Raw genomic sequence first — 13,257 nt, forward strand, 5'->3', positions numbered from 1 at the left:
AAATATAGGTACTCAGTTATCCCCAAACTACATATTTAAAAAAAGACCATCCTTTCCCCCGGTGTGAGTTTCCACTTGTACTGTAAACACAATTTGTCTTTGTATTTGGATCTATTTCTGAACTTTCTGTTGTGTTCCTATGAAGTACAGCTTTTTAAAGTCCTAACTAATAGTACCTAAAAAAAAAAAAAAAAGAAACACCCACCCAGTTTCTTTTTTAAAATTTGGTTACTTTGTCAGATCTGTAGCAAAAATCTGAATAATTTTTATAGCATGTAAAAATAGCTTCTTTTTTTTTCAACATTGGTATGTTGTAATTAGCAATGAAAATAATACATTTTCTTTTTGTTCTGAGGTTTTATTTGCTAAAATATTAGAACTCTAAAATGCATCTTTGGGAAAAGGGAAGAGCTTGATGAGAATTAGTGATGCTTATTATTTCATAAAATCTCCATTTTTGGTTTCAATTTCAAATAATTGTTAACCCAGTTCTCATGCAACTTCCTGTCTAATCCTGTCTAAAAGGAGAGAATAACTTACATGTTTACATTTATCTATAAATGAGATCTGAGAAAGACAGGAGATTCAGTTTCACATTGTTGATGTAAGTATAATATAAAATCAGTAACTATTTTCTTCTCATATTTTTCTTTTGCAGATAAAAAGCTTATAATTCAGAAAGAATCTTTTAAAAAATATTTAGAGGGTTTTTTTGGTTCTTTTTTGCTAGTACTTGTTTAAATAGCAGCTCTCTCTCCCTTAAGGATACCAGCCAACTCTGTGCTCAGAGAATTATTAATCTTTGCAAGAAATAGAAATAGAGAATATCTTTACCCACCTTTGTCCATTAACTCAGCTCTTTTTTGCTTTCATTCTTTTCTTATTTCTCACCATTTTGACCAAATAGTTCCTCCAGGTGTATTTATCCCAGTTAAGTAAGAAAGCTTAAAGAATTTGTAAGATGCTTGTTGCTAAAAGAACCGTACTGGTTTCTAGAAGAACTTTGGAGGGAAATTGTGATTCATCCTGTAGTCCCTGTTCCAAAAGCTTCCTGGAAAGTAAGATGTACACACTCTCCACAGAGATAGTATGTGTGAAGTATGTGTGATAAATAGGTTCTCGGGTCAGTGGGTAAGAGTGTTGTGAAGGAAAGAGCATTCAGAATTTTGACTTGGGGTGCCATAGTCCATCTCCTGACTTGTCTCGTCTTGGTAACTCATTCATTCATTTAGCAAACATTCACCGGTTTATTTTCTTTATCTTACTTTTAATGTGCTGGCAAGGGAGTCTGTACTACTCTCTGACTTAAGAATTTTGGCTTCATGCTATTGACATTTGACCCTGTGGTCAGGGGGTTTTGCAGTCTAGGTGCTAGAGAATGATTGTTTGCACAGAGTAGAAGACTGGATGAGACCGCTCTTTATTCTTTCCAGATCTCATACTCTTGTTGACCTCTTGTCTCAGTACTGTGTATTAAAGAATTTCTTTACTTCTTTCTCTTTTCCAAGATCTTTATCATACAGTTTTCAGTATTGTGGTTTTATACGCTTTAATGTTAACTAGAGTGAGTGTTCTGTCATAACTTTCCTTAAAAAGCAGTTTTTCTGGAGGTATTTACTCATCCAGATGATCCACCTTTCCTTTCCAAGTAAATTCAACTTATGAATTGATTTATAGGCTATTGATACCTTAACAATATTAATTTTTCCCTTAATTTAAGAATAGGTTTTAGTTTATATCCCTCAGTAAAGTTTTTTTTTGATATCTGTTTATTTTTATTGAAGTTCTGTAAAGTTTTATAGTTTTTTAGTTTTTTTATGGTTACTACTAAAATTATATAAGCTACCTAGCTATTGATGTTACTTTGAGAGGTTACTAATTTTTGTATACTTAATGAAAAACCATCTTAAAGAACTCTAATAATTCTGAAATATTTTTAGGTTGACAAAATTGTATCATTTGAAATGATGAGAAATTTGCCTTTCTAATGCTGAAATCTCTTATTCTTCTTCCCTAGTTTTATTAGATAGCACTTTCAGCATGATATTAACACCTGTGTTGATAGTGGTCATCAGTTATCTTAATTTTGGCTTTGTTTTTGAATTTTGTTGATATTTTGCCTAAAACATGATACTCTCTATTGGTTTGAGAAAGTCTTTTTAACAGTCTTAAGAGAGATTCTTTTTCTAATCAGGACTAATTTCTTAAAGTTTGCTACCCTTTACTAGATTTTGATTGGTTCTGTTTTCCTCCTAGGTTATATAATTCTTCATAGGATCAAATTGCCTACTGTGTTCTTTAAGTAGTCTCTCCACTTTTGGTCCCTGTCCCTGTTAATCAGAGTTCTGAATTGCTATATACAGGCTCTTTCCCTCAAATCAGTTTTGATCATGTTTTACTTCTATTCCAGAGAATTATAACACTATAACATCTTTCCATGTTACGTAGTGAAAAGTCCAGACTTCTCAGGCCATTTATTATTTATGTTCCTTTGTGATCAGAGTATGTACCTTTCCAGTCCTCACTTCTGTCAAGAACTGTGAAGGTTCTGAGATCTTACCCTGCTTGAAAGTTAATGCATTGGCCTGCTATAGTTTAATGGATCCTGGCAGAAGACACTTGTCTCCGGGTCAGAGTCAAGGACAGTTTGTTACTCACAGAAATAGCAGAAGCCACAGTACTATCATTTTTCTTGTACCAGTTACCTAACCCCAGTTCCCCCAGGGTGAAGAGATGAGGGCCAGGTGACACCTCTACACAGTTAGTTGCATTACAGGAGAGGACCCTGGACATTCTCTGGAATCTCAGCCTACTTGTTTCATTAATTCACTCCTTCCATTCTGTCCCCCGACTTTCTCTCCACATCATCCTAACTTAAGACTCAAATAGATGCTTTCTTCCATACCTGCAACCATGGACCTTGTGTCTTTGAATGTTCTGCTTATCTGCTATGTTCTCCTATTACACATGCCCCAGTGACCTTTCTTGGTTATCATAGCGGCCTCAGTCTTTCTTTTCTCTTTGCACAAGTTGTAAATCCTCTTGTTTTTTTCTGCCATTCTGTGCTGTCAGTGTCTTAGTGTTTATAGAGCGCCTGCAGAGATACTACTGATTTTTGTCTCTTATAGGATAGTGTATTGGTTAAGAATGTGTTTAGTTGCAAGGAACAGATGACCCACTTCACAATGGATGTAATGGATAGAGTTTTGTTTCTGTTTATGGGTTTTCTTTTCACGTAAAAAGTTTGGAGATAGATTACACAGGTATTGATTCAGCTTTTTAAACAGCACCCTTTCCTGTAAGCTTTTCCATATGCTCTTCTCATCATCAGAAATACTTTTTTCCCCTATATATGCATTTTGAAATTAAACCCATCCTTTAAATTATAAGCTGGCCTACAGTCTTTGTAGACGACTTCCTCCCCAGGTGAAAATACTCATAAAGGTACTACTAAGCTAGAAAATGGCCTGTCTCAGTAAGTTATCCGCACACATGTCCATTTACTTGGTTTACCATGGACAGCCCATTTACTTGATTAAGTAATAAAAAATTAGACTGAACCCTGCCTTTAAGCAAACCCTGTCACTGGTAGTTAGAGCCTAGAGAAAAGATACATTGGCAGGGGTGTGAATGTGGAGGTTTGGATTTTAAGCAGATAATTTAGTTTACATGAGTTAAATGAACCTGTTGTTGAAAGAAACACCTTTATTGTGTAAATTAGTTTCTGAATGCACAAATACTTTGTAATGCTATCAAATGTTTCTTCATATACTGTCAAAACATTTTATTAATATTATATGGAAATAAAATGGAAACTCTTCTTTCATTCAGTGCTTAGATGAATATGAAGATGACGAAGCTGGGCAGAAAGAGCGGAAACGAGAAGATGCAATTACACAACAGAACACGATGCAGAATGAGGCTGCAAGCTTATTAGATCCAGGCAGTTCCTATCTGCTGCAAGTGAGTGTTTAAAAATTCTGAAATGTCACTAGCTGTTTTAATGATAATTTTTAAGTTACTGTTAATAATTTTTTCCAGTTTCATTTTGGTTGCATCAACTCCATTTAAGTATTTTCACTGGATTTAACCACTGACTTTCCTTATATGCAAATACTTTTTTAATGTAAGCAGTACTTGGTCCTTAGTTCCTGATCAGTATTTGCTGACTGACTGATTAAGCAGGTTTAAACAGTATCAACTGTAAAATAACCAGGAAAAATAATTACCTTTTTGCTCTTAAAAAGTCAGAATTAGTGAGTTTAAGTGAGTGGACAGTTCTGCTCTAGGCTTATATTTACACTAGAATTATGCAGCAAATAAAGAGTTGAATAACAAGATCCTACAAATTCAGATATTTAAGCATAATAATAAAACACAATATATAGTATTGTGAATCAACAGAAACATCAATATTTCTTTGTAATTATAAAATATTTGTAAAAATAAAATTAAGTCAGTTTTGAATTAGCTGTTTGTTATCTTGGGTTCTTGTGGTGCTGAAAATTGAAAGTTGTCGGTATTGGTATGCCTCAGTTTGAAGCAAGTCCCTCTGCAAAATCATTCCATATAAATTGTCATTTGGGAATGGTCTTGATATAATCTAATCTTAAATTAATTTGACGACATTTTGAGATCTTCAGCTACTGTGTTGTCTTTTCAGAGGTACAGCTTTGACTTTTTAAATGCATTTTATTATGCCACTTTAAAAAGAGTTTCTGAGCAGTACGAACATCTTCGCATTTTATTGATAAAAAAATGACATACAAACCTGTCTATTAATTTGCAAATTTATGATAAAAGACATTTCGCAGTGAGAGGCAAAATGCTCTGAAGTGGTTTGGATGCGAGTGCAAGGCTTCTTTCTTCTCTGCTGTTTGAGGCAGATGTATTGACATAAAGAATCGTAGAGTGATGCGGGTTTATCTGCTCCCTTGTAGTCGAGTTGCTACTGCTAGGAGGAGTACTACCCTATTATAACGTGGTGTAGGCTCACCAGCAGTGCTTCTCAGCACCTCTGTGACTGTTCAGAGTCTAAAATATCTTTGTATCTATCCTTTGTCTAGCAAAGTTGAAATTGAATATGCCTATTCCACGTGAAGAAATAGGCTTAATTTATTGGGATAGAGGCAATATAGCGTTTTGATTAAGAATTGAGTCTTGTTTTCAGTTCTTGTTCATGTCACTTAATTCTGGCATACTCAAAACATCAGGCAGCAGCTTTTAGAAAGAGGGCTGATTTCCTTCTGTTGAATGAAATCCTTACCCAGGCAAAGCTGGGGAGCCTAGTGTTTAGCTCAGTCCCAGGTGCATACCGGGATATGGAGCAGTCTCAGCTGATCTGAGCTCTCAGGAGCTTTCTGCCTCATCTGGTTTATCTTCTTTCCTGTAGCTTTTCTGACCTCTTCCTAGATCCACCCTTCATTGCTCTCATTTTTGTTCATTTGTTTGTTTCATTAGCAATTAGGATGTGACTCACTGGTGCTCTTGGTTGTAAGTTTCTGTTTTGCCAGGCTGTGTGCTTAGGATGAAAGTGAGGCGAAGACTCTCCCACGGGTCCCAGGTTGCCACACTGAAGTTGGAATGGGAACAGGAACTCTGTGTCTACGTAGATGACTTCTCTTTGAGTTACTATCTAAACTCATATATTCTGTTACTCGTATAGGATTGATTTTATTTACAACTCCAACTTAAAAAAACAACAAAAAGGGAGAAAAGAAAGGCATCATTGGTTGTTTAAAGGCTTTTTTGAATAGGACAGAAAGAAAGACTTCCTTAGTATTATCTATGTGAACTTGAGCCATTCAATGAAACAGATTTTTAAAAATGAAGAATGAAATGGGAATAGGAATTTGACACAACAGTATGCTTTGTGAAAGGTTAGAGTAATTTATGATTCTGTTTGACATTTTTCAGGTAATATGCAGTAGTAGTAATAAGAAATGAGCCGTTAAAATTCTTATGTTTTTAACTGTAATTTTACACATTATTAGCCATGTTTTCCCTAGATAATCATGCCAGTTTTTAAAGTGATACATTAATTATCTGATTAAATAATACTTAATCAATGGAAAATTTTAAAAATAATATAAATGTAAAACAAAGAGGAAATTACCTAGTTTGCTCTCTTTCTTTACTCTTGTGTTTTTGTGAACTACTTATTAAATTTTAAACTTTAGACTTAGTTAATTTAAGAAGAAGCATACTGTCACATGGTAAAAATGTAGAAAGCATAGAAAGCTATGTGGTGAAAAGTCTCCCTCAGCTACCTAATTACCTTCTTTGGAGGCAACTAGTGCTTTTCTTGTCTGTCCTTCCAAAGATAGTCCATAAACGAATATATCTGTATGTATATCTGTACGTATGTGTGTGTATATGTTCCTAATTTTAAGCACTGTTTTGCATCTTGCTCTTTTCATTTAATATTGTGGAGAGACTTCCACAATAGTACATAAAGCGCTTCTCTATTATTTTTTGTAAATGCAAAATATTCTGTTTTATAGATGTATCATTTTTCTAACTCATTTCTGTTGGTGGTCATTTGGGTTATATATATATATTTTTTCTATTACAAACAATATGTTGGTGAAAAAACTTTCAACATATGTTATTTTGCATATGTGTGTATAAATAAGTAGGATAAAACCCTACCACTAGAATTTCTGGGTGAAAAGGAATGTGCATCTGTAATTTTGATCACATTGCCAAAATTATCTTTGTAGGTGTTACAGCATGAATATTTTTTTCATGTTATTCAAAGCACTTTGTGTATTATATTCAGTGGTATAGAATTTACTTTTTTAATGTGTATGATAGTTGCCATAGATTTCTCATTAATAGAAGTTTTCAGTGGTTAACGTTTTTTACTGTTAAGAATAATACTGGAATTAACATCTGTATAGATTAAACTTCTACCAGAAATAAACTTATTTGGCCAAAAGCCATAAACTGTTTTAAAGATTTAAAAAATTTGTAATACATATTGCCTAAATTACTTATGAAAAAAGTTTATCAGTTTATATAATCAATGGCATTTTGTGAAAGGGCAATTACAAATTTTATGTTTCTCCTTTCTTTTATTTGATCATTTATTGATGTGCCTTTTAACACCATCTCAAGTGTGCTAAAAAGTTGCAAGTATTGTGCACAGAGAACTTTTTCCCCTTAAATTGTCTAAGAATAAGATGCTAACCTGATACCCTCTTATCCTCAAACTTCACTGTGTGTTTTCTGCAATCAAGGTCTTCTACATAACCACCATACAACTTTAAAAAATAGGAAATTACAGTTGACATATTTTTATACCATCTAATATAGTCAGATCTTAACAAGTTTCTTCTGTTGTCCCGATCATGTCCTAAGTTATGGCAAAAGGTTCCAGTTCAGAATCACACTGTATTTAGTTGCTGTCATATAGCTTTAGTTTCTTCAGTCAGAAAAAGTTCCACAGTCTTTCCTTAACTTTCTTAATCTTAACATTTCTTAAGATTATAGGTCATTTATTTTGTGATATGGCCTTCCATTTAGGTTATCTAATACTTAATTATAATTAGATTCAGGTTTTACGTCTTTGTCAGAAATATCACAGGATTGGTGCTGTTTTTCTTACTGTGTATCCTGTCAGGTGATCAATGATCTTAATTTGTTTCATTGCTGATGATGATCACTTTGGTCATGTGATTAAGGTGATGTCCGCCAGTGTTCTCTGCCCCTTCTTAATAAATATTTTGTGCACGAGTGCTTTGAACCATGTAGATATCTTAATCCCCATTGGACTTTCTGTTTATCTCTATCCATTTATCATGTGTTTATATCTGTATATCTATACTGACACACTATTACCTATTTTATCTGATGAGTTATACCTTGTTAGCATCTGTATTAGTTTGCTCTTGCTACTATAACAAATTACCACACATGTGGTGTCTTTGAACAACACAAATACACTATTCTGCATTTCTGTAAGTTGGAAGTCCCACATGAGTCTCAATGGGCTAAAATCAAGGACTGAAATCAAAGGCTAACATCAGAGCTGCATTCCATTTTGGAGGCTTTAGGGAAGAATTAGTTTCCTTGCCTTTCCCAGCTTCTAGCTGCTCCCTGTAGTCCTTGTCCCTCTTCCTTCTTCAGAGTCAGCAGCGATGGGTTGAGTGCTTCTCACATGGTGTCATTGTGACCTTTCTTCTTTGCCATTATCTCCTTCTGCCCGTCTTCTGTCCCTCTCTTCCACTCTCAGTGACCTTTGTGATTACAGTGGGCTTATCAGATAACCCAGTATAATCTCTCTATTTAGGGTCATTGATTAGCAGCCTTAGTTTTTCTTTGCTGTGTAACCTAATATGTTTGAAGGTTATAGAGATCAGAATGTGAACATCTTTAAGGGTCATTAATCTGCCTATGATACCATCATTATTTACTTTAATATTCATATTATCCCGGATGTGGCCTGTGGGGGCCCCTTCAACCTTTTGTGTCCTTTACTGCGCCTCCATCATTCTTGGAATACTTGTTTTCTGGCATAATGAAATATTACAGCCTCATCTTTAGCTTTCTTACTCCAGTCTTAGAAGCAGCTATTTCTCTCTAAGGAGCCCTGATTCCTTTTACCAGAGAATGATACTTTGAAGCCGAGATCTGGGCTGTAGGTATCTTCATGTTATTGAGATGTCACCATTCCCAGTCCCTCTCTATGTACAGATCTACAAAATGGATGTATATACAGATATATATATGTCTGCTGCTTGCCTACCTAGCTAGCTACATCTGTCTATCTATGTAGATATTGAAACTAATTTATACTGATATGGCCAATTCTAATCTCATAGCATAAGGCTTAATCTAGTATTTGTAACCCCCTTTTGTGACATCGAGGAACCTATTTCCTGTTATTCTTAGTATGTTTTCCTATTTGTTTAGTTCCCCTTGTGCATAACCTATCTCCCATTGCCACTCCTTCCCCACACTTAAGTCCTCCTCACCACAAGTGGGTTCTGACATCACACATTAGCTTTACCTTGGGCATGAACACTCTCCTTACTTTGTTCAGGCCTGGGCATCCCACGTAAGGCTACAGGACACCCTTCTTACCCTGCCTGAATTGTGGCTCCCCACACCAGATCACCCCACACTGGATCAACCCCTCTGTGGTTCCCCGCCTTACCCTGCTTAGCTTCTGCCATCCTGTGACAGGCTGCTCTTCCCTAGGTTCTTTTCTTTATTCCTGCTCCTACTGAGACATCCTGCTGGGTTACTTCTCCATGGGGACCCCTCATCAATCTGACTGGGTTTTGGCCTCCAGGCCCAGCTGCTAGTCTCTGTGGATACTGTCTTCATCGTATTTGAGCTCTGGCATATCAGCCCTGGTCATCCCCTCCAGAGATGCTCTCCACACCCTGCGAGGACTGTGAATTCCCCATGCCAGCCTGCCTCTTTGAAGGAACACCTTCTTTACCCTTCTTGGGCTCTAAATTCCCATTCTGGGCTGCCCTCCTGAAAAGATGACCATCACACCCTACTTGGGACTCTCAGCGTCCCTTGCCTCAGACCTGATACCTGACTTCCCTTTCCTGCTTTGAGACCCCCCTTCATTCTGCTTAGGCTCTGATTTCTCAGGCCAGGCCAGATCCTCCTACTTACTGTATGGACGCTCTCTTCAGTTTGCTTGGACTCTCCTCTCTGCCAGGCAGCTCTTTATCGAGTAGCATTTCCGTATCCTGATACCCCGGTTTGGGCCACCGTGTTCCTTCGCAGCTTGCTCTGCCCCACGTAACGGCTTTAGGACTAAATCGATTTAGTTCAGGAAAGGAGGGGGAATGATGACAGTTTCTGTTTTTTTTTTTTTAATTGAAGTATAGTTGCTTTACAATATTAGATATGTTACAGGTTTACAATTTAGTGATTCACAATTTTTAAAGGTTATACTCCATTTATAGTTACTATAAATATTGACTATAGTTTCTGCTTTTTTAATCTTTGTTAATTTGATGAAGTTCTTACTTCCATTTTTAAAATTATTTTGTCAGTTATACATTGCAGTTAGTTTGTTCTGCATTCATCTTAACCAGTGCACCTTACTATATTCTGTACCCCAGTATGGGTGTTTTAGGTTAGTGCTGAGGGGTTGGTGTTGAGGGCCAGTGAATACATCATGCCATTGTTCTACTGAAGGCTTTAGCTTTGTTGATAATTAGTTTATTTCAATCACTTCAGTATTATTTTACTATATTCTCCTGGGCATGTATTGGTCTGATCTTATTTCACATCTGCTTTTGTATTTGTTTATACTTCACAAGTTCTGATCTGCCATTGCACCTGTAAAGACAATGTTCATGGGATTTCCTTTTTGACCATTCTAAGCTTAAATGAAGCGGATTGTTTTATTTAAACTTACACCAGACAGTCTGTGCTTTGCCAACATTTTCTAAGCTCTACATAGATCTTTCCTCCTCCCTTTAGTAATGTAAACCATCCTACTGCAAGGAAGATTATTTCAGGAAAGTACATTTTAAATCAGTTGTATAATAGACTTTAGGGTTATTGGAAGGTCTAATTACATAGTCTTTGAAACTTTTAAGACCAGTAGAGTCTTATTAGCATTTGTATTGTTTATAAGCAGTTTCAGTGATACTGGTATTTCTCCTCCACCCCACTAACATTTAGAATGGAATTGTCAACTTTAATAGTTACAGTCATTATTAAGTTTTCACTCTTTACTTGGAAATCTTTGAGGCCACAGAGATATAAAGGCTTCTAGTTAATGAATCAAAGGTGTATATTTGTACAGACTTTTGTATTAATAGATATAGAAACAGCAAGCATTTTCTTTCTTAAAATTATAAGAGACTGTTCACTGCACTATAGGGGTTGATTTTGTTTTTTTCTATCTAACATTTCTTTTTCCTCTTTTTGGCAGGGCATACAGATCACTTTAAATTCCATCTGTAAATGTCAGTTTTGAATAGACATGAGGAACAGGCTACCATCCCTCACAATCTCTGCCAATACTAATATAGTTTATTTGATTTAGGGAACGTTCCAATGTTAAGCAATGGAGTTTGATTACTGGAATCACCGTGAAAGAACATTTAGCTACAAAATGTATAATCTAATAAAAGCTATATTCAAATCTGACAAATAAATAAGCTTAAGTGTTGTCTATCTGCTTTAGAATCTTAACTGTTGAATATTCTATAGAAATAGGCTTACATTCTAATTGTTTACATATCTTGGACATGCGCATGGAGTGATTTGATCAAATATGCCCGAGTTGTAATTTCATCAGTTGCACCAAACTAGCTGTATAGAAAATATGTAAAATTTGAGATATGTTTCAAGTGACTAGTTATTGTTTTTTTTTAAGCTGTGAAAAATGATGAAAATTGATATTACACAACTTCCTATTAGTATGCTTTAGTGGAAAGTTGTTTGTACTGACTTTAAGTCATTTCTAGTTGGGTCAAAGTATTTAAAAGTAGTATGCCAATATAGTGTAGTGTTGCTGAAAACATCCTCCATTTCACATTTTTGTGTTTATTAAAATTCTGCTGTCATGATATTAAGTTTTACCATGTTAGGCGAAAATGCCTCAGAAATGTTATTTATTGCCCGGTTGTTCATACCAAGACAATTGATACATCAGTTACGCACAAGTCGGTAAATGCAACAAAGGCTATTCTTATTTAAAAATTCTGCTTATTCCATTTCAGCAAGAGGTGGTCTGGATAATTCAAGCTGATGTCATGTTTTGAAATATTTCACTTATAATTAAAATGAGAGAGGTGTTGTTTTGGAACTTAAGGCATTATTATCATTTTTTCTAATGCATACTTAGATAGACATCATTTAAGGTCTATGCCATAGCTTTATAATAGAATAAGATAAGAGAATTTTATGAAAGAATCTTGATAAAATGTTAGTTGGAATATTGTTTTGTGAAACTTTAGGGGGACGTTCCATATGAAGTCATTATTATCTGCATTCAATAAAATGTGCTTTGAGTTGGATACACATACCTTCTTATTTCTTTCTACTTTGTCTAAATAACCAGTGATTAAACATTTTAATCTAGTTACTATGGTTTCAAAAGTAGTTTAAAAGCTAGATTTTATGAAGTATTTTCTTTGTTGTTATTCACTTAGAGATACCATATTTTTATAAATAGGAGATTTGTTTTACATGTTTGGTGTACAGAGTACAAAGATTAATCTGCTTCATCTTTAGAGGCTGACACTTTAATGACAGGCAGATAACAGGCAGATAAGAACTCTTTAAAGTTTTCTTGCTAGGCTTTTGTTGCTGTCTCTGCTGTAAGAACAGCTGATGCCCAGGGGAGGGTTAAAATGTCTTTGAACCAACTGTCAAAGCATGGCTTCTCCAGAGGTAATCCTGGTAAAGGGTCAGGCCCACACACATGGGTACTTTTAGTACCTTGTCACCTGGTTTACTTCCTGCAACTGGTTAATTCCAAAGTGGTGCTTTTTCTATAATTGTAGATTACTAAGGAAGTTATTTCTGTAAGTTGCCAATATATATTTATTGCATACTATTTGAGCTGAGGTTTTGGAGGGGGAAAAGAGTCTGGAAGGGGTCCCTGCCTTCCAGAAGTTTCTATTGTACTTAAAGTTATACTTAAGTAAATGATGTAGTCTATTATAATGGGAATTTACTGACTTGGAATAATTGTCAGATTTATTAAAATTCCACATAGAAAATTCAATAATGGTTTTTCTATACCCCAGGGTTTTTTTTTTTAATATCTTAGCTGTCAAATTTAAATTATTAGCCTGTTGTAAAGAGTTTTGCCAATTGTTTTATCACTTATGTCATTTAATCCCCACAACAACCCAGTAAAATAGACATAGTTGTTATTCCTATTTTAGAGGTGAAGAAACTGAGGCTGAGAGAAGTTAAGTAACTTACCCATAGTCTCGCAGCTAGGGTAGCCAATCTGGTTGGAACTTGAATCTAAATCTTACTCTTAACCGTATGGTTTTTCGCACTGTTTTCCCACATTGAGATGTTCTTTATTGCAGCAAGCAGTCAGTATTTGCTGTTTCAGTCTGGAATCTGGTCATCTTACAAAGGGAACTTATTCTCTGATTTTAACCAGATCAGAAATAACTCAGAGAGTCTCTCATGGAGATTTTTAATGATTAACTAGAAAAAAAAGAGTTCTCATCAGTTTTTAAGAAGACTTATTTAATTTTGACCAGTGTTATTAAGATGAAACTGCAAAAGATTGAACAGAGAAATGACTGA

At 35.2% G+C, this 13,257-nt stretch overlaps 1 protein-coding gene across 2 annotated transcripts in view; it reads left to right on the forward strand.

The window, feature by feature from the left end:
• Positions 1-13,257, forward strand: part of PAWR (pro-apoptotic WT1 regulator) — a 96,083-nt gene that overhangs the window by 57,649 nt on the left and 25,177 nt on the right. For both annotated transcript variants that reach the window (XM_072973349.1, XM_072973350.1), the window contains exon 3: positions 3,832-3,963. In XM_072973349.1, coding sequence (XP_072829450.1) covers positions 3,832-3,963 — 132 coding nt within the window. The remainder of the gene's footprint in view (positions 1-3,831; positions 3,964-13,257) is intronic.

The sequence above is a fragment of the Vicugna pacos genome, chromosome 12, assembly GCF_048564905.1.
Source record: "Vicugna pacos chromosome 12, VicPac4, whole genome shotgun sequence".
NCBI lineage: Eukaryota > Metazoa > Chordata > Mammalia > Artiodactyla > Camelidae > Vicugna > Vicugna pacos.